The sequence below is a fragment of the Cherax quadricarinatus genome, chromosome 3 (assembly GCF_038502225.1).
Source record: "Cherax quadricarinatus isolate ZL_2023a chromosome 3, ASM3850222v1, whole genome shotgun sequence".
Taxonomy (NCBI): Eukaryota; Metazoa; Arthropoda; class Malacostraca; order Decapoda; family Parastacidae; genus Cherax; species Cherax quadricarinatus.
Window position 1 is genome coordinate 23,496,631 of NC_091294.1, and position 22,860 is coordinate 23,519,490.

At 44.3% G+C, this 22,860-nt stretch overlaps 1 protein-coding gene across 1 annotated transcript in view; it reads right to left on the reverse strand.

The window, feature by feature from the left end:
* The window catches only part of LOC128684080 (acetylcholine receptor subunit alpha-like), a 1,252,714-nt gene that overhangs the window by 564,773 nt on the left and 665,081 nt on the right, over window positions 1–22,860 (reverse strand). Inside the window, exon 4 of the mRNA XM_070090806.1 lies at window positions 20,813–20,993. Coding sequence (XP_069946907.1) covers window positions 20,813–20,993 — 181 coding nt within the window. The remainder of the gene's footprint in view (window positions 1–20,812; window positions 20,994–22,860) is intronic.

Here is a 22,860-nt window from a genome sequence, read left to right on the forward strand (position 1 = left end):
TCACCCTGACACAACATTCTCAGGCACATCATTACCCTGAGACAACATTCTCAGGCACATCATCACCCTGACACAACATTCTCAGGCACATCATTACCCTGAGACAACATTCTCAGGCACATCATTACTCTGAGACAACAATTTCAGGCACATCATTATCCTGACACAACATTCTCAGGCACATTATTACCCTCACACAACATTCTCAGGCACATCATTACCCTGACACAACATTCCCAGGCACATCATTACTCTGAGACAAAATTCTCAGACACATCACTGCCATGACACAACAGTCTCAGACACATCATTACCCTGACACAACATTCTCAGGCACATCATTACCCTGAGACAACATTCTCAATCACATCATTACCCTGACACAACATTCTCAGGCACATCAATAATCTGAGACAACATTCTCAGGCACATCATTACCCTGTCACAACATTCTCAGGCACATCATTATCCTGAGACAACATTCTCAGGCACATCATTACACTGACACAACATTCTCAGGCACATCATTACCCTGAGACAACATTCTCAGGCACATCATTACCCTGACACAACATTCTCAGGCACATCATTAACCTGAGAAAACATTCTCAGGCACATCATTACCCTGACACAACATTCTCAGACACATCATTAACCTGAGAAAACATTCTCAGGCACATCATTACACTGACACAACATTCTCAGACACATCATTACACTGAGACAACATTCTCAGGCACACCATTACCCTGACACAACGTTCTCAAGCACATCATTACCCTGACACAGCATTCTCAGGCACATCATTACCCCGAGACAACATTCTCAGGCACATCATTACCCTGAGACAACAATCTCAGGCACATCATTACACTGAAAAAACATTCTCAGGCACGTCATTACCCTGAGACAACATTTTCAGCCATATCATTACCCTGACACAACATTCTGAGGCACATCATTACCCTGACACAACATTCTCAGGCACATCATTACCCTGAGACAACGTTCTCATGCACATCATTACCCTGAGACAACATTCTCAGACACATCATTACCCTGAGACAACATTCTCAAGCACATCATTACCATGAGACAACATTCTCAATCACATCATTACCCTGACACAACATTCTCAGGCATATCATTACCCTGACACAAAATTCTCTGGCACATCATTAATCTGAGACAACATTCTCAGGCACATCATTAACCTGAGAAAACATTCTCAGGCACATCATTACAATGAGACAACATTCTCAGGCACATCATTACCCTGAGACGACATTCTCAGGCACATCATTACCCTGACACAACATTCTCAGGCAAATCATTATCCTGACACAACTTTCTCAAGCACATCATTACCCTGACACAGCATTCTCGGACACATCATTACCCTGACACAACATTCTGAGGCACATCATTACCCTGACACAACATTCTCAGGCACATCATTACCCTGAGACAACATTCTCAGACACATCATTATCCTGACACAACATTCTCAGGCACATCATTTCCCTGACACAACATTCTCAGGCACATCATTATCCTGACACAATATTCTCAGGCACATCATTAACCTGAGAAAACATTCTCAGGCACATCATTACCCTGAGACAACATTCTCAGGCACATCATTTCCTTGACACAACATTCTCAGGCACATCATTACCCTGACGCAACATTCTCAGGCGCATCATTACCCTGAGACAACATTCTCAGACACATCATTACCCTGAGACAACATTCTCAGGCACATCATTACCCTGAGACAAGATTCTTAGGCACATCTTTACCCTGAGACAATATTCTCAGGCGCATCATTACCCTGAAACAACATTTTCAGGCACATCATTACCCTGGCACAACATCCTCAGGCACATCATTACCCTGAGACAACAGTTTTAGGCACATCATCACCCTGACACAACATTCTCAGGCACATCATTATCCTGAGACAACATTCTCAGGCACATCATTACCCTGAGACAAAATTCTCAGGCACGTCATAACCCTGACACAACATTCTCAGGCACATCATTATTCTGAGACAACATTCTCAGGCACATCATTACTCTGAGACAACATTTTCAGGCACATCATTATCCTGACACGACATTCTCAGGCATATCATTACCCTCACACAACATTCTCAGACACATCATTACCCTGATACAACATTCTCAGACACATCATTTCCCTGAGACAACATTCTCAGGGACATCATTGCCCTGACACAACATTCTCAGGCACATCATTACCCTGACACAACATTCGAAGGCACACCATTACCCTGAGTACATTCTCAGGCACATCATTACCCTGACACAACATTCTCAGGCACATCATTACCCTGACACAAAATTCTCAGACACATCATTACACTGAGACAACATTCTCAGGCATATCATCCCCCAGACACTACATTCTCAAGCACATCATTACCCTGACACAACATTCTCAGGTACATCATTACCCTGAGACAACATTCTCAGGCACATCATTACCCTGAGACAACATTCTCAGGCAAATCATTACACTGATATAACATTCTCAGGCACGTCATTACTCTGAGACAGCATTCTCAGGCACATCATTACCCTGAGACAACATTCTCAGGCACGTCATTACTCTGAGACAGCATTCTCAGGCGCATCATTACCCTGACACACATTCTCAGGCACATCATTACCCTGACACAACATTTGCAGGCACATCATTACCCTGAGAACATTCTCCGGCACATCATTACCCTGACACAACATTCTCCGGCACATCTTTACCCTGAGACAACATTCTCAGGCACATCATTACCCTGACACAACATTCTCCGGCACATCATTACCCTGAGACAACATTCTCAGGCATATCATTACCCTGAGACAACATTCTCAGGCACATCATTACCATGAGACAACATTCTCAGGCACATCATTATCCTAAGACAACATTCTCAGGCACATCATTATCCTGACACAACATTCTCAGGCACATCATTACACTGAGAAAACATTCTCAGGCACATCATAACCTGAGACAACATTCTCAGGCATATCATTACAAGATTCTCAGGCACATCATTACACTGAGACAACATTCTCAGGCACATCTTTACCCTGAGACAACATTCTCAGACATATCATTACCCTGAGACAACATTCTCAGGCACATCATTACCCTGAGACAACATTCTCAGGCACATCATTACCTTGAGACAACATTCTCAGGCACATCATTACCTTGAGACAACATTCTCAGGCACATCATTACCTTGAGACAACATTCTCAGGCACATCATTACCCTGAGACAACATTCTCAGGCACATCATTACCTTGAGACAACATTCTCAGGCACATCATTACCCTGAGACAACATTCTCAGGCACATCATTACCTTGAGACAACATTCTCAGGCACATCATTACCCTGAGACAACATTCTCAGGCACATCATTACCTTGAGACAACATTCTCAGGCACATCATTACCCTGAGACAACATTCTCAGGCACATCATCACCCTGACACAACATTCTCAGGCACATCATTACCTTGAGACAACATTCTCAGGCACATCATTACATTGAGACAACATTCTCAGGCACATCATTACCCTGAGACAACATTCTCAGGCACATCATCACCCTGACACAACATTCTCAGGCACATCATTACCTTGAGACAACATTCTCAGGCACATCATTACCCTGAGACAACATTCTCAGGCACATCATTACCTTGAGACAACATTCTCAGGCACATCATTACCCTGAGACAACATTCTCAGGCACATCATCACCCTGACACAACATTCTCAGGCACATCATTACCCTGAGACAACATTCTCAGGCACGTCATTACTCTCAGACAACATTTTCAGGCACATCATTACCCTGAGACAACATTCTCAGGCACGTCATTACTCTCAGACAACATTCTCAGGCACATCATTATCCTGACACAACATTCTCAGGCACATCATTACACTGAGAAAACATTCTCAGGCACATCATTACCTGAGACAACATTCTCAGGCATATCATTACAAGATTCTCAGGCACATCATTACACTGAGACAACATTCTCAGGCACATCTTTACCCTGAGACAACATTCTCAGACATATCATTACCCTGAGACAACATTCTCAGGCACATCATTACCCTGACACAACATTCTTAGGCACATCATCACCCTGACACAACATTCTCAGGCACATCATTACCCTGAGACAACATTCTCAGGCACATCATTACCTTGAGACAACATTCTCAGGCACATCATTACCCTGAGACAACATTCTCAATCACATCATTACCTTGAGACAACATTCTCAGGCACATCATTACCCTGAGACAACATTCTCAGGCACATCATCACCCTGACACAACATTCTCAGGCACATCATTACCCTGAGACAACATTCTCAGGCACGTCATTACTCTCAGACAACATTTTCAGGCACATCATTATCCTGACACAACTTTCTCATGCACATCATTACCCTCACACAACATTCTCAGGCACATCATTACCCTGACTCAACATTCTCAGGCACATCATTACCCTGAGACAACATTCTCAGACACATCATTGCCCTGACGCAACAGTCTCAGACACATCATTACCCTGACACAACATTCTCAGGCACATCATTACCATGAGACAACATTCTCAATCACATCATTACCCTGACACAACATTCTCAGGCATATCATTACCCTGACACAAAATTCTCAGGCACATCATTAATCTGAGACAACATTCTCAGGCACATCATTATTCTGAGGCAACATTCTCAGGCACATCATTACTCTGAGACAACATTTTCAGGCACATCATTATCCTGACACAACATTCTCAGGCACATCATTACCCTGACACAACATTCTCAGGCACATCATTACCCTCACACAACATTCTCAGGCACATCATTACCCTGACACAACATTTTCAGGCACATCATTACCCTGACACAACATTTGCAGACACATCATTTCCCTGAGACAACATTCTCAGGCACATCATTACCCTCACACAACATTCGCAGACACATCATTACCCTGACACAACATTCTCAGGCACATCATTACCCTCACACAACATTCTCAGGCACATCATTACCCTGACACAACATTTTCAGGCACATCATTACCCCGACACAACATTCTCAGACACATCATTTCCCTGAGACAACATTCTGAGGCACATCATTGCCCTGACACAACATTCTCAGGCACATCATTTCCCTGACACAACATTCTCAGGCACATCATTACCCTGGGAACATTCTCAGGGACATCATTACCCTGACACAACATTCTCAAGCACATCATTACCCTGACACAATATTCTCAGGTACATCATTTCCCTGAGACAGCATTCTCAGGCACATCATTATCCTGAGACAACATTCTGAGGCACATCATTACCCCGACACAACATTCTCAGGCACATCATTACCCAGACACAACATTCTCAGACACATCATTACCCTGACACAACATTCTCAGGCACATCATTACCCTGACACAACATTCTCAGGCACATCATTACCCTGACACAACATTTTCAGGCACATCATTACCCTGACACAACAAACTCTAATTTGTCAACCACCGCCAACACTTACCTAAGAATTATTTTCAAACAATGGGCAGTGTATGGATAAGGGAATACCTGACAGGGAGGCAGCAACGAGTCATGGTACGTGAAGAGGTATCACAGTGGGCGCCTGTTACGAGCGGGGTCCCACAGGGGTCAGTTCTAGGACCAGTGCTATTTTTGACATATGTGAACGACATGATGGAAGGAATAGACTCTGAAGTGTCCCTGTTCGCAGATGACGTGAAGTTGATGAGAAGAATTAAATCGGACGAGGATGAGGCAGGACTGCAAAGAGACCTGGACAGGCTGGACATGTGGTCCAGCAACTGGCTTCTCGAATTCAATCCAGCCAAATGCAAAGTCATGAAGATTGGGGAGGGGCAAAGAAGACCGCAGACAGAGTATAGGCTAGGTGGACAAAGACTACAGACCTCACTCAGGGAGAAAGACCTTGGGGTGACCATAACACCGAGCACATCACCGGAGGCACACATCAACCAAATAACCGCTGCAGCATACGGGCGCCTGGCAAACCTGAGAATAGCGTTCCGATACCTTAATAAGGAATCGTTCAAGACACTGTACACTGTGTATGTTAGGCCCATACTGGAGTATGCAGCACCAGTCTGGAACCCACACCTGGTCAAGCACGTCAAGAAGTTAGGGAAAGTACAAAGGTTTGCAACAAGGCTAGTCCCAGAGCTCAAGGGAATGTCGTACGAGGAAAGGTTAAGGGAAATCGGACTGACGACACTGGAGGACAGAAGGGTCAGGGAAGACATGATAACGACATACAATATACTGCGGGGAATAGACAAGGTGGACAGAGATAGGATGTTGCAGAGAGGGGACACAGGGACAAGGGGTCACAACTGGAAGCTGAAGACTCAGACGAGTCACAGGGACGTTAGGAAGTGTTTCTTCAGTCATAGAGTTGTCAGCAAGTGGAATAGCCTAGCAAGTGAAGTAGTGGAGGCAGGAACCATACATAGTTTTAAAAAGAGGTATGACAAAGCTCAGGAAGCAGAGAGAGAGAGAGGATCCAGTAGCGATCAGTGAAGAGGCGGGGCCAGGAGCTGAGTCTCGACCCCTGCAACCACAGTTAGGTGAGCACACACACACACATACACACACACTCACAGACATACAGACACACACACACACACACACACACACACACACACACACACACACACACACACACCCACACACACACACTCACACACACACACACACACACACACACACACACACACACACATACTCACACACTCACAGACACACACACACACACACACACATACTCACACACAGACACACAGACACACACACACACACACACACACACACACACACACACACACAAACACACACCCACACACACAGACACACACACACACACACACACACACTCTAGAAAAAATACGCACAACAAAGATATATGTGAAGAAGACAGTAAAGCAAGGTTACATAAGACTGCAAGGTTACATAAGACTGCAAGGTTACATAAGACTGCAAGGTTACATAAGACTGCAAGGTTACATAAGACTGCAAGGTTACATAAGACTGCAAGGTTACATAAGACTGCAAGGTTACATAAGACTGCAAGGTTACATAAGACTGCAAGGTTACATAAGACTGCAAGGTTACATAAGACTGCAAGGTTACATAAGACTGCAAGGTTACATTAGACTGCAACACATCTTCCTGGGTACTAAGGAAAGACGCTGAGTCACTGTGTCAGCCTATAAACATTTTTTTATTAAGCTGCTGGAAACTAGACAGCTGGAAGCTGGTTAATGTTATCCCAGTATTTAATAAGGAAAGCAGACAGGAAGCAGTGAACCACAGGCTGGTGTCCTCTGGTGGCTGGCGCTTACCACAGCAGTGGAGAAAATTGTGAAGATGGGAGGAGGTGGAGGAGGAGGAGGAGGAGGAAGAGGACAAGGAGGAGGAGAAGAAAAAGGAGGAAGAAAAGGATCACCTAAAGTGAAGGAACTTCATCACTGAGAGCCAACAAATATGCAGAGATGGGAGATCCTGTGTGACGAACCTGCCGAAGCTCCGTCATGGAGTTGATGAGATGAAATAGGAAAGGCAAGGATGTGTCGATTGCATCTTTATGGACTTTAAGAAAGATGAAGATAGGCACAATACATCTTAGACTGCAAGAGAGGGACTAACATTGAAGACTAGAAAGTCAAACAGCGGCTCAAAGTGTAGGTGAAAGAGAGAAGACAGAGTGACAGTACAGCCAGGAAATGTCAAGCTGGATTAAGAATAAAAGTAATGTGTGGACCAGAGGATCAGTATATATATATATATATATATATATATATATATATATATATATATATATATATATATATATATATATATATATAAATATATATATATATATATATATATGTATGTATATATATATATATATATGTATGTATATATATATATATATGTATATATATATATATATATATATATATATATATATATGTATATATATATATATGTATATATATATATATGTATGTATGTCTATATATATATATATATATATATATATATATATATATATATATATATACATATACATATATATATATATATATATATATATATATATATATATATATATATATATATATATATATATATATATATATATATATATATTTATTGTAACCAAGAATGAGTAACATTTAATCGATAACAACACTGCGACAAGCCGGGAGATCGAACCCGTGTTGTTTTAGTCCGCCTCATGGTGAGCGAAAATTCACGATGCTCTAATCCACTGGACCATACAGTCCTACAAGAATCAAGCACTCAGCAGAGCTAGGTGTTGTACTGTGATCCGAGACATACGATGTTGTGAGTGCCTCAGCTCACCATGAGGCGGGCTAAAACAACACAGGATCGATCCCACAGGCTAGTCGCAGTGTTGTTATTGATTAAATACCACTTATTAGTGGGGGGGAGGGAGGAGGAGGTGGTGGAACTGGAGAAGGAATATTTCCTGGAAGATGAGAAATTACAAATATTGACAAAAGAAGAGGTTAATGAACATCACACCGAATATATTTCTAGAAAAGCGTATAAACCCTAGACTATGTGAGGCTAATAAATCTCAGAATAACCTCTAAGAATCTCAACGAAGAATACTGTAATGCTGGTACAAACTTTGGTAATAAACACCGACAAGTTGGTTTGCTTACGTGTTTTTCTAAACCACGCTGTAATACTACCAACACAACATACCGCAGACATGTCTCACAATATCCAGCACGGGAATGAAAGAATAAGAGAGAAAAATCCTCACGCTGGTACCTGTTATGGAGATGAAATTGACAGGAATAATGACATATTCGCAGAGGGCTACCAGATAGTAAGAAATGTGGAAATCTAATGTATTCCCAGTTACAGAGAGACTTAGAAGCCTGTTACAAGTGGGATGGGGATTAGTGACAAGGGATTTGGTAAGTAAGGGAGACAATCAGCTGTAGTCTCTCAAACAACAACAACAACAATGTCTGTTCTCTCGGAGAGCTGAGTTACTTTACTTTACAAGTAAGTTTGACACTTTGCCTAAGATTGTAGATTAAACAGTTACAACCACTGTCTCACCACTGTATGAGTTAAGTCTGGCAGCTAAAGCACCAGACCCACCGGGTTTGACTCTCGGAGAAAGCAGGCACTTGCAAGGTTTACCTTGTTATGTCTATCTCATGTCGTCTTGTCCTAGTGTACAAGTGGTAACTGAGCATCAACCAGCCTGTCTTGGCTGTGTAGTTCACTAACACCGAAGGTAAGCTGTCAGCAATACCTTGTTTGTTCAGTCTCCGTACTGAAGTGATAAGTCTCTGTACTGACTTGATAAACAATGTAAGTCATGCATTCTTTGGACACTTGTAGAGAGACGGTCACTGGGAAGCAAGGTCAGGTCACCAGGTCCATTAATGCCTGCGACGTGTTGATCAAAGAAAATCCAGAGGATTACATAAACTTCGAAGTTATTTTTGAATTACTTAAAATGAAGCAACAGACAGACACAATCTATTATGAATATCTGGAACAGCTAATGCTTGAGCCTCGAGGATGATACCACTCTTAAGGAAGCTCAGGGCTAATTTGGGGAAAGAGAAGACATCGTACTCAGAGCTTGTTGCACATACGAAGTGCTGGCATGTGGGTCACACCCTGGGCAGGCAAGCACGGTAATCAGCGCTCCGCTGGAACCATCAGGCAATAATGCAAAGCCTCCATTGTTGCTGACGCTGTCTCAGTTGACGCTGCCCTAGCCGATGCTGCCCCAGCTGGCGCTGCCCCTGCTGACGCTGCCCCAGTTGACGTTGTCCCTGCTGACGCTGCCTCAGTTGACGCTGCCCTAGCCGATGCTGCCCCAGCTGGCGCTGCCCCTGCTGACGCTGCCCCAGTTGACGTTGTCCCTGCTGACGCTGCCTCAGTTGACGCTGCCCTAGCCGATGCTGCCCCAGCTGGCGCTGCCCCTGCTGACGCTGCCCCAGTTGACGTTGTCCCTGCTGATGCTGCCTCAGTTGACGCTGCCCTTGCTGATGCTGCCGACATGCAATAAGAGGGATTTTGAAGAGTTCCACAGTAGTTTTACTGTATATCATTGACAGTCGGACGGATACTGATGACATAAGTTGAATTATTTGAAGACCCAACTCAAAGGGAAACCTTATGAGCTTATCAAGTGAGCCGACATAACTACTGCTAATTACAAGCACGGTGTAGCAGTCCTGCAGACTAATTAGTGTGATAAAGCTCAAACTGCAGTCAAACATCCTTGCAGGATACCTGATCTGTCCTCACCTTCGTCATTGCTTGAAAGGTTTACCAACGTTCAGAATAGCTCTGGACAGCAGCCTTCAGTCAATGTCCTCTTATTAGGACGTTTCAAGCAGTGACTGGGCATGTGGTCACCTCTTCCAGAGGAAATTGCCAGCTAAGACAACTGAATTCCAGAATTTGAGGTTTGGAAAGCGTCTTTTCTATCGGTGAAGAAAATAAGAAAGATCTGCAGCAGACTGCGTCTTACATGCAGTCAAACAGTCGTAAGGACAAACTCTCACTTAATAATCTCAAGCCAAAGCATCTCCTGTTAGTAAGATGTTTTTTGATGATAGTACTCTCGTGGGCACTCATCAAGCTGTCGGCAAGCAAATCAACAGAGTTTAAACCACGAGTACCCAAATGTTTCTCTGTAACGGAGCACACTGGGCCACAGACTGTCTTTTTCCATAGCGTGTGTTACGATTTGCTCTATGTCGTTACACTAGGGGAATAATTACTTCGTTTTGTTTTTTGGTTAGTTTTATTTACTACCAATTATGAACGTTTATTGGTATCCAGTCAGTGAATTAAAATGACAATTTACTATTATCAATGAAATGAGACTGTACAATGAGGAACGTAATTCTATGTTCAAATCCTTATAAATTACGCATAATACAATAATTACAATGAACAGTCCAAATAAGAACGACTAAGGGAGCTTTAAGGAAGTAAATTAGTTATCCTTCCTAAGCAGAAGAGTTATCAGACTCTTGGAATTAACAGCAAAGTTAAGACAATAGGTATGATTTAGAATTCTTGACTAAGTTAAGATCTCTGGGTTGAAGACCCGATCAGAGTCAGTGCTATGATCTGACTCACTGTTCAAATGCTCAGTGGTCTGACGTCAGGTCGGTCAGGAGGTAGCGCCAGGCGCCAATTCTGGAACCATCAACCGGATTCTAAAGTAGTGGTTTCCCATTTGCATAACAGAACACAGTAATCAACCTACTATAATACAATAATAATATAGTACAATATAATGTAATACAATAATAATACTTAACGAATAGCATCTTATTGAATACAAGCTTGCTTGAGAGTACCTTTGATGATTTATACCGTACCTGATAATAATATATAGTCGAACCTGCTTTATCTAGCTAGTAATAAAGTGGTTCGCGATATATTATTACAGAACTTATTTTAAACAGGCCTTTTATTTTTGTATATAATGGAGTGTGAGGGAGGGGCGCGTAACCGTGTGGAAAAAGACATTAATTAGAGGAAACGTTTCGCCACGAGTGGCTTCTTCAGTCCCTATATAGAGATAACCAAAAAGAAGTATTTAGTGGCAGGAGTCAGGTGGGCAGCTGACCAAGGTGGAGCCCAGGGCTCTCTGTCACACCCAACACTGCTGCTGGATACCACAAGGAAGACAACGTATGAAGTAAAATTTGAAACTGTGTGTCATCTGTCGCTGTATAGACGAGCGACCTTGGTGGTGCCCTGAGATACCATACCCTGCCTTGCTGGTGCCCAGGGATACCATACCCTGCCGATAGGATGCATTATGTCGCCCCCTTGTGATGACAGGGTTGACTAATCCAGACCTATAATTGTGACTATAACACTTGAGAAAGTCCATATCTAAGTTTGTGTGCTTGTCTATCTGTGTCGCTTCCAGAGCAGCACACTGAGAGGTCGTTATAACCACTGAAGTTCTCATTAAGTTTTTCATGAGATTTGCAGCCTGGAGGTCATGTCCCAGATCAGTGATTTCAGACAATGGGTCGTATTTTGTCTCCGATGAGGCTTACACCAAACATATATTTGAGTAAACAGGGGTCCAACAAATACTGAATCAGCAACGTTGTTTCTGGAATTATTGTAAAATGATAGATTTAGAATAATTCAGGACAGTGGCGACTAAAGCCAAGAAAAGAATCAACAATCGACCCCTGACGTATGTCAGCCATGATTTAGGTCAATATGGAAGTAATGAATCCGTCTCATTTCACCTGTGGACGTCGACTTGAGCCACAACCTTCTATACCAGATAACGAACTCTTGGTAGATCCTTACCTACCTTCAGTGTGACAAGACAAGATCAGACGAGAGTTCAAGCATGTTAAGTGTGCACCGAAGTATATTTTACACAACACTGCTGGAAGGTCCTTCCACTCATAAACTGAGCGTGGACTGACTGGCGTTCAGCGTGGATGTTGAATGACGTCGTAGTTAAGTGTCAGTCAAATAAGACCTTTCCTGATAAAAAAGAAAGGAAAAATAAAAGAGGAGTAGCAGTAATGATTGTCTGAAGCCACTCAATACTTAAGGTGCTAAAAATATCAGTAAAATGGGATTGCAAGGATTACATATCAAGTGTTACCGATACGTAATCTACCAGCAAACAATACGAGGCCAGATTATCATGGCAGTGATTCACATACTTGGAAAGGTGGCAGAGAGGCAGGAAGACGCTATGCTGAGTCTCAACACTATAAGATTCCAACCTCAAGGAGCACCAGTAGGAAAACTGGGACCCCGAACCCCCTCCCCATGGAGGACCAGGAACGTGGAGAGAAAACTTATGGAAGCAGTAATGAGGAATTTTGTGAGGCAACACTTAAAGGATAGTACAAGTGTGAGATGTGATATGTGAAGTGTGAGATGTGCGGTGTGAGATGCGAGGTGTGAGATGTGAGGTGTGAGATGTGAGGTGTGAGATGTTAAGTGTGAGATGTGAAGTGTGAGATGTTAAGTGTGAGATGTGAAGTGTGAGATGTGAAGTGTGAGATGTGAGACGTGAAGTGTGAGATGTGAAGTGTGAGATGTGAAGTGTGAGATGTGAGATGTGAAGTGTGAGATGTGAAGTGTGAAATGTGAAGTGTGAGATGTGAGACGTGAAGTGTGAGATGTGAAGTGTGAGATGTGAAGTGTGAGATGTGAGATGTGAAGTGTGAGATGTGAAGTGTGAAATGTGAAGTGTGAGATGTGAGATGTGAAGTGTGAGATGTGAAGTGTGAGATGTGATGTGTGGGATGTGAGGTGTGAGATGTGAAGTGTGAGATGTGAAGAGTGAGATGTGATGTGTGAAATGTGAAGTGTGAGATGTGAAGTGTGAGATGTGAGATGTGAGATGTGAGATGCGAGGTGTGACATGTGAGGTGTGAGGTGTGAGATGTGACATGTGAGGTGTGACATGTGAGGTGTGACATGTGAGGTGTGACATGTGAGGTGTGAGATGTGAGATGTGACATGTGAGGTGTGAGATGTGAGGTGTGACATGTGGGATGTGAGGTGTGACATGTGAGATATGACATGTGAGGTGTGACATGTGAGATGTGCCATGTGAGGTGTGACATGTGAGGTGTGACATGTGAGGTGTGAGATGTAAGATGTGAGATGTGAGGTGTGACATGTGAGGTGTGACATAAGAGGAGTGACATGTGAGGTGTGACATGTGATGTGTGACATGTGAGGTGTGACATGTGAGGTGCGACATGTGAGTTGTGACACGTGAGCTGTGAGATGTGACATTTGAGGTGTGAGATGTGATGTGTGAGATGTGAGATGTGAGATGTGACATGTGAGGTGTGAGATGTGACATGTGAGGTGTGAGATGTGAGATGTGACATTTGAGGTGTGAGATGTGACATGTGAGGTGTGAGATGTGAGATGTGAGGCGTGACATGTTAGGTGTGAGATGTGAGGTGTGACATGTAAGGTGTGAGATGTGAGATGCGACATGTGAGGTGTGACATGTGAGGTGTGAGATGTGAAGTGTGACATGTGAGGTGTGAGATGTGAGATGTGAAGTGTCAGATGTGAGGTGTGAGATGTGAGGTGTGACATGTGAGGTGTGACATGTAAGGTGTGACATGTGAGGTGTGACATCTCACATCTCACACCTCACATGTCACATCTCACACCTCAAATATCACATCTCACATCTCACACCTCACATGTCACATCTCACACCTCACATGTCACATCTCACATCTCACATCTCACACATCACATCTCACACCTCAAATGTCACATCTCACAGCTCACGTGTCACAACTCACATGAGGAGTGACATGTGAGGTGTGACATGTGATGTGTGACATGTGAGGTGTGACATGTGAGGTGTGACATGTGAGGTGTGACATATGAGGAGTGACATGTGAGGTGTGACATGTGATGTGTGACATGTGAGGTGTGACATGTGAGGTGTGACATGTGAGGTGTGACCTATGAGGAGTGACATGTGAGGTGTGACATGTGATGTGTGACATGTGAGGTGTGACATGTGAGGTGTGACATGTGAGGTGTGACATGTGAGGTGTGACGTGAGGTGTGACATGTGAGATGTGAGGTGTGACATGTGAGATGTGAGGTGTGACATGTGAGATGTGAGGTGTGAGATGTGAGATGTGAGGTGTGACATGTGAGGTGTGACATGTGAGGTGTGACATGTGAAGTGTGAGATGTGACAATTGAGGTGTGAGATGTGATGTGTCAGATTTGAGATGTGACATGTGAGATGTGAGATGTGAGGTGTGACATGTGAGGTGTGACATGTGAGGTGTGACATGTGAGGTGTGACGTGAGGTGTGACATGTGACATGTGTGGTGTGAAATGTGACATGTGAGGTGTGAGATGTGAGATGTGAAGTGTGACATGTGAGGTGTGACATGTAAGGTGTGACATGTGAGGTGTGAGATGGGAGGTGTGACATGTGAGGTGTGACATGTGAGGTGTGACATATGAGGTGTGACATGTGAGGTGTGACATGTGAGGTGTGACATGTGAGGTGTGACGTGAGGTGTGACATGTGAAGTGTGACATGTGAGGTGTGACATGTGAGGTGTGACATGTGAGGTGTGACATGTGAAGTGTGATATGTGAGGTGTAACATGTGAGATGTGAGGTGTGACATGTGAGATGTGACATGTGAGGTGTGACATGTGAAGTGTGAGATGTGAGATGTGACATTTGAGGTGTGAGATGTGATGTGTGAGATGTGAGATGTGACTTGTGAGGTATGAGATGTGACATGTGAGGTGTGAGATGTGAGATGTGACATGTGAAGTGTGAGATGTGACATGTGAGGTGTGAGATGTGAGGTGTGACATGTGAGGTGTGACATGTGAGGTGTGAGATGTGAGGCTTGAGATGTGAGATATGAGGTGTGAGATGTGAGATGTGAAGTGTGAGATGTGAGGTGTGAGATGCGAGGTGTGAGATGTGAGGTGTGAGATGTGAGGTGTGAGATGTGAAGTGTGAGATGTGAAGTGTGAGATGTGAAGAATGACATGTGAAGTGTGAGATATGAGGTGTGAGATATGATGTTTGAGATGTGAGGTGTGAGATGTGAGGTGTGAGATGTGAAGTGTGAGATGTGAGATGTGAAGTGTGAGATGTGAAGTGTGAGATGTGAAGTGTGAGATGTGATGTGTGAGATGTGAGGTGTGAGATGTGAGGTGTGACATGTGAGGTGTGAGATGTGAGGAGTGACATGTGAGGTGTGAGATGTGAGGAGTGACATGTGAGGTGTGACATGTGAGGTGTGACATGTGAGGTGTGAGGTGTGAGATGTGACATGAGAGGTGTGACATGTGAGGTGTGACATGTGAGGTGTGACATGTGAGGTGTAACATGTGAGGTGTGACATGTGAGGTGTGACATGTGAGGTGTGAGATGTGAGATGTGACATGTGAGGTGTGACATTCGAGGTGTGAGATGTGATGTGTGAGATGTGAGATGAGAGATGTTAGATGTGACATGTGAGGTGTGAGATGTGAGGTGTGAGATGTGAGGTGTGACATGTGGGATGTGAGGTGTGACATGTAAGATGTGACATGTGAGGTGTGACATGTGATGTGTGACATGTGAGGTGTGACATGTGAGGTGTGAGATGTGAGATGTGAGGTGTAACATGTGACATGTGACATGTGAGATGTGAGGTATAACATGTGAGGTGTGACATGTGAGGTGTTACATGTGAGTTGTGAGATGTGACATTTGAGGTGTGAGATGTGATGTGTGAGATGTGAGATGTGAGATGTGACATGTGAGGTGTGAGATGTGACATGTGAGGTGTGAGATGTGAGATGTGACATGTAAGGTGTGAGATGTGACATGTGAGGTGTGAGATGTGAGATGTGAGGCGTGACATGTGAGGTGTGAGATGTGAGGTTTGACATGTAAGGTGTGAGATGTGACATGTGAGGTGTGACATGTGAGGTGTGAGATGTGAGATGTGACATGTGAGATGTGAGATGTGACATGTGAGGTGTGAGATTTGAGATGTGACATGTGAGGTGTGACATGTGAGGTGTGACATGTGAGGTGTGACATGTGAGGTGTGACATGTGAGGTGTGAGATGTGAGACGTGACATGTGAGGTGTGACTTGTGAGGTGTGACATGTGAGATGTGACATGTGACATGTGAGGTGTGAGATGTGAGGTGTGAGATGTGAGATGTGACATGTGATGTGTGAGATGTGACATGTGAGGTGTGAGATGTGACATGTGAGGTGTGAGATTTGAGATGTGACAAGTGAGGTGTGAGATGTGACATGTGAGGTGTGACATGTGAGGTGTGACATGTGAGGTGTGACATGTGAAGTGTGAGATGTGAGATGTGACATGTAAGGTGTGAGATGTGACATGTGAGGTGTGAGATGTGAGATGTGAGGCGTGACATGTGAGGTGTGAGATGTGAGGTTTGACATGTAAGGTGTGAGATGTGACATGTGAGGTGTGACATGTGAGGTGTGAGATGTGAGATGTGACATGTGAGATGTGAGATGTGACATGTGAGGTGTGAGATTTGAGATGTGACATGTGAGGTGTGACATGTGAGGTGTGACATGTGAGGTGTGACATGTGAGGTGTGACATGTGAGGTGTGAGATGTGAGACGTGACATGTGAGGTGTGACTTGTGAGGTGTGACATGTGAGATGTGACATGTGACATGTGAGGTGTGAGATGTGAGGTGTGAGATGTGAGATGTGACATGTGATGTGTGAGATGTGACATGTGAGGTGTGAGATGTGACATGTGAGGTGTGAGATTTGAGATGTGACAAGTGAGGTGTGAGATGTGACATGTGAGGTGTGACATGTGAGGTGTGACATGTGAGGTGTGACATGTGAGGTGTGAGATGTGAGGTGTGACATGTGAGGTGTGAGATGTGAGATGTGACATGTGAGGTGTGACTTGTGAGGTGTGACATGTGAGATGTGACATGTGACATGTGAGGTGTGAGATGTGAGGTGTGAGATGTGAGATGTGACATGTGATGTGTGAGATGTGACATGTGAGGTGTGACATGTGAGGTGTGAGATGTGAGATGTGAGATGTGAGGTGTGACATGTGAGGTGTGAGATGTGAGGTGTGACATGTGAGGTGTGAGATGTGAGGTGTGACATGTGAGGTGTGACATGTGACGTGTGACATGTGAGGTGTGACATATGACATGTGAGGTATGACATGTGAGGTGTGACATGTGAGGTGTGAGATGTGAGGTGTGACATGTGAGGTGTGACATGTGAGGTGTGAGATGTGAGGTGTGACATGTGAGGTGTGAGATGTGAGGTGTGACATGTGAGGTGTGACATGTGACGTGTGACATGTGAGGTGTGACATATGACATGTGAGGTATGACATGTGAGGTGTGACATGTGATGTGTGAGATGTGAGGTGTGACATGTGAGGTGTGACATGTGAGGTGTGACATGTGAGGTGTGAGATGTGAGATGTGAGGTGTGAGATGTGAGGTTTGACATGTGAGGAGTGAGATATGAGTGTGACATGTGAGATGTGAGATGTGACGTGTGAGGTGTGAGGTGTGACATGTGAGGTGTGAGATGTGAGATGTGAAGTGTGACATGTGAGGTGTGACATGTGAGGTGTGACATGTGACATGTGAGATGTGAAGTGTGAGATGTGAGATGTGAGGTGTGAGATGTGAGGTGTGAGATGTGAGGTGTGACAATGTGAGGTGTGACAATGTGAGGTGTGACAATGTGAGGTGTGACAATGTGAGATGTGAGAGGTGAACCAACGAGATTTAATCTGATTTCCCCACAAAATGAATATAACAGATATAATCACTTATAGGAAGCCATTAAGTGCCAGTGATCATGTGGCACGAAGTGCCAGTGATCATGTGGCACCAAGTGCCAGTGATCATGTGGCACCAAGTTGTGAGTGTCTGTGGAAATCAGAATAGACAGAAAAGGGAAGAGCTGAGTACCAGAAAATGGGGCTCCAGAAGAGAGAGACACAATGACGGCATGATAAATTCTGTGAGAGAAGTTTAAAGGGAAGAAAGAGATTACACAGCTGAATAGGAAAGTATGGAAGTAAAAGTGGTAAGAAGCACAAGAAACATTCACACCAAGTGTAAAAACAAGAAGCAAAACAGAGAGAGTCCATGATGGTTGAACAGTGGAAATATAAACACATATGCAGTATAATGTGATCCTTTATTGACAACGTTTCGCCCACACAGTGGACTTTTTCAAGTCACAAACAGATCACAACAGATCTGTTTGTGATTTGAAAAAGCTCACTGTGTAGGCGAAACGTTGTCAATAAAGAATCACTTTATACTGCATATGTGTTTATATTTCCACTGTTTCGGTATTTTATACCATTTATTTCCATGGTTGAACAGGAAGGCAGAGAGACCCAGGGAAGGTGTAACAGAACCTGCCAGAATTATGGAACAAATCAAAGCACAAAATAACACAAGAAACTAACATGAGAGACAGAAAGAGATATTCAGGAATACGAAGGGAAGCTGAAAGGTATTTTTAAAATGTTAGAGCAGCATCAAAGACCAAAGAATAACCAGAGGCGTCGTAAGGCGGGGGGGGGGGGGGGGGGCGTTCCGCCCCGGGTAACACCATTTAGGGGGTAACACCATAGAGCCTCTAAAGAAGGTAACACTAATGACCAAAACTATGCCGTAGCAACCTAAGAGAAAAATTCTTCGTTTCTATATAGTCTATTATAGGATTACATAGTGCAAATAGGCCTATATAGGGAAAATAATTGATTTTGATGATGTGATAGATGATTTTGCAGGACTGAAGGCAAGGAAATGAAATATCAGATTCTTTGAGATGTTACCTGTACTCAAGATTAAACTGGAATGAACACCAAAATGGTATAAAATACCGACAGGTTGTTAGGTAAGACACATATGCAACAGTTACGTATCTTTATTTTGAAACGTTTCGCCTACACAGTAGGCTTCTTGAGTGGAGTACAGTCGAGTACTCGACTGAAGAAGCCTACTGTGTAGGCGAAACGTTTCGAAATAAAGATACCTAACTGTTGCATATGTGTCTTACCTAACAACATTAAACTGGAACTTGTGTTTCTCCTTATTTTTCAAGTTTTTTTCTTTGTTAAAGATAAATAAATGTAGGATCTATTGCCTGTACTCAAAGTGGTATTTGAGTTTATGTTTCCTCAATATTACTACGATTATTTATTTTAGCATTAATAAAGTTCGGTTTATGGCCTTTAAACGTTCTCATTGCTGGACATTAGTCACTGGTCATGTATCAGTGATGTAACTGGTGTCTACTACACTTATCCCCACACCCTTGGATTTCATGGGGGTGACACCAATGATTCCGCCCCTGGTGACACCAACCCTAGCGACGCCTCTGAGAATAATAATAATTTGCTGGAACTCTACAACAGATTTACAAAGCAAGAAAGACAGTGTTGAGGTTACTGCATCTTCTTGGACTGCTAGAAGACATTTAATACAGTACTAGAGCAGAGATTAGTCCAGAGATTAAAGGAACTTGCAGAGTTAAAAGGCCGAGTGATCCCAGTGAGTCAGGGTGTACCTGAATGACAAAAGGCAGAGAGTAACGGTAAGAGATGAGACATCCGAATGGGGGAGAGTAACTAGTGGTGTTCCACAAGGATCAGTATTAGGATCACTATTGTTCCTAAATTAGGTAATGACTCCTATGTATCACTGTGTGATGGTAAACAGGAGAGGAGGGTGATAAACTCCAGGAAGGTCTTAACACACTACGTATGTGGTCAAACAAGTGGCTTCTAAAGTTCAAACCATGAACACCCACCCACACCCACCTACATCCATTAACACCCACCCACACCCACCTACATCCATTAACACCCACCCACCAATACCCACTCACACCCATACCCACAAACATCCACCCACCAACATCCACCCACACCCACTAACAATTACCTACACCCACTAACACCTTCCATACACTTTCCAGCACACCTGCAACACCCACCCACAACCACTAACACTCTCCCACACCCACTAACACCCTCCCACTCCAACTAACACATCTGCAGCACCCAGCAATACCCCCTGCAACAACCTACACTCACCTACACTCACCTGGAAGCCATCGTAGGTCCAGGAGCCAAACTTCATGACGCAGGTCTGCTCGTCGAAGGGAAAGTATTCGACGTCGATCTCGCACGAGGACTTGTAGATGGCTGGCGGCTTCCACTCGACCAGACCAGTCATGTGTAGCGTCGCTTTGGTTGATAACGTTACCTCGAAGTTACCGTCAGCGCTACCAGGGTTACGGAGAGTACCAGGGAGAGGGGAGTTCCAGGAAGGGTGCCGGGGAGAGTGCCAGGGGGAGTGCCAGTGAGAAGACCAGGGAGAGTGCCAGAAGTGCCAAGGAGAGTGTCAAGAAAAGTGCCAGGGAAAGGGCCAGGGAGAGTGTCAGGGAAATTCCGAATGGAGAGAGCGAGGACAAGTGTTAGGGAGAGGGCCAGGTGGTGAATGCCAATAAAAGGGAGCCAGATTGACGAAGTCAGGAAGAAGAGAGAGAGAGAGAGAGAGAGAGAGAGAGAGAGAGAGAGAGAGAGAGAGAGAGAGAAGAGCAGGGAGGGAGGCAGGGAGGGAGACAGGGAAACAAGCAGGCAGGAAGGGAGACAGGAAGGGAGGCAGGGAGGGAGGCAGGAAGGGAGGCAGGAAGGGAGGCAGGGAGGGAGGCAGGGAGGGAGAGGGAGACAGGGAGCAAGGCAGGGAAGGAAAGCATCAAGTGTTAATTACTGCATCTCGCGACCTACTTCTGCATTAGAGTTACCTGTATTTACTTATGTACACAGCATCATGTACAGGCATGTTAAAACACACACACACACACACACACTCACTCACACACACACACACACACACACACACACACACACACACTCACTCACTCACACACACACACACACACACACACACACACACACACACACACACACACACACACACACACACACACACCCGCACACACACACACACACACACACACACACACACACACACACACACACACACAGTATTGGAGAGGAAACTGAAGGTATGGTGCACAAACGCTGGTGGAATAACAAATAAGTGGGAGGAATGGCACGAAAGAGTCAAAGAGACATCACAGGACATCATAGCTCTCACAGAAACCAGGCTTACAGGTATGATAACAGATGCCGTCTTTCCAACGGGCTACCAGATCCTGGAGGAGTGGCACTGCTGATCAAAAACCGATGGAATTTTGATGAGCTGGATAGTGGAGACAGCGGAGAAGCAAGCGATTACATAGCAGGAACGCTTGACTCTGGAGGTCCCAAAGTGGTAATTGCAGTGATGTATAACCCACCACAGGACAGTAGGAGGCCAAGGCAAGAGTATGATGAGAGCAATAGAGCGATGGTTGACACACTGGCTGCAGTGGCCAGAAGAGCTCATGCATGCAGGGCAAAGCTTCTGATCATGGGCGACTTTAACCACAAGGAGATCGATTGGGAGAACTTGGAGCCACATAGGGCCAAGATACATGGAGGGCTAAGATGATGGAGGTAGTACTGGAAAACTTCATGTACCAACACGTAAGGGACACTACAAGAGAGAGAGGAGAGGATGAACCAGCAAGGCTGGACTTAGTATTCACCTTGAGTAGTGCAGATATCGAGGACATCACATATGAAAGACCCCTTGGGGCCAGCGATCATGTGGTTTTAAGCTTCGAATACACAGTAGAGCTACAAGTGGAGAGGGAAGCAGGAAGGCCAGGACGAATGAAGCCAAACTACAAGAGAGGGGACTACACAGGAATGAGGAACTTCCTGAATGGGGTTCAGTGGGACAGAGAACTGGCAGGGAAGGCAGTTAAAGAGATGATGGAATATGTAGCAACAATATGCAAGGAGGCTGAGGAGAGGTTTGTACCCATGGGTAACAGGAATAATGAAAAAGCCAGGATGAGCCCATGGTTCACCCAAAGGTGCAGGGAGGCAAAAACCAAGTGTGCTAGGGAATGGAAGAAATATAGAAGGCAAAGGACCCAGGAGAAAAAGGAGAGCAGTAGTAGAGCCAGAAACAAATATGCACAGATAAGAAGGGAGGTCCAACGACAATATGAAAACAACATAGCAGCAAAAGCCAAA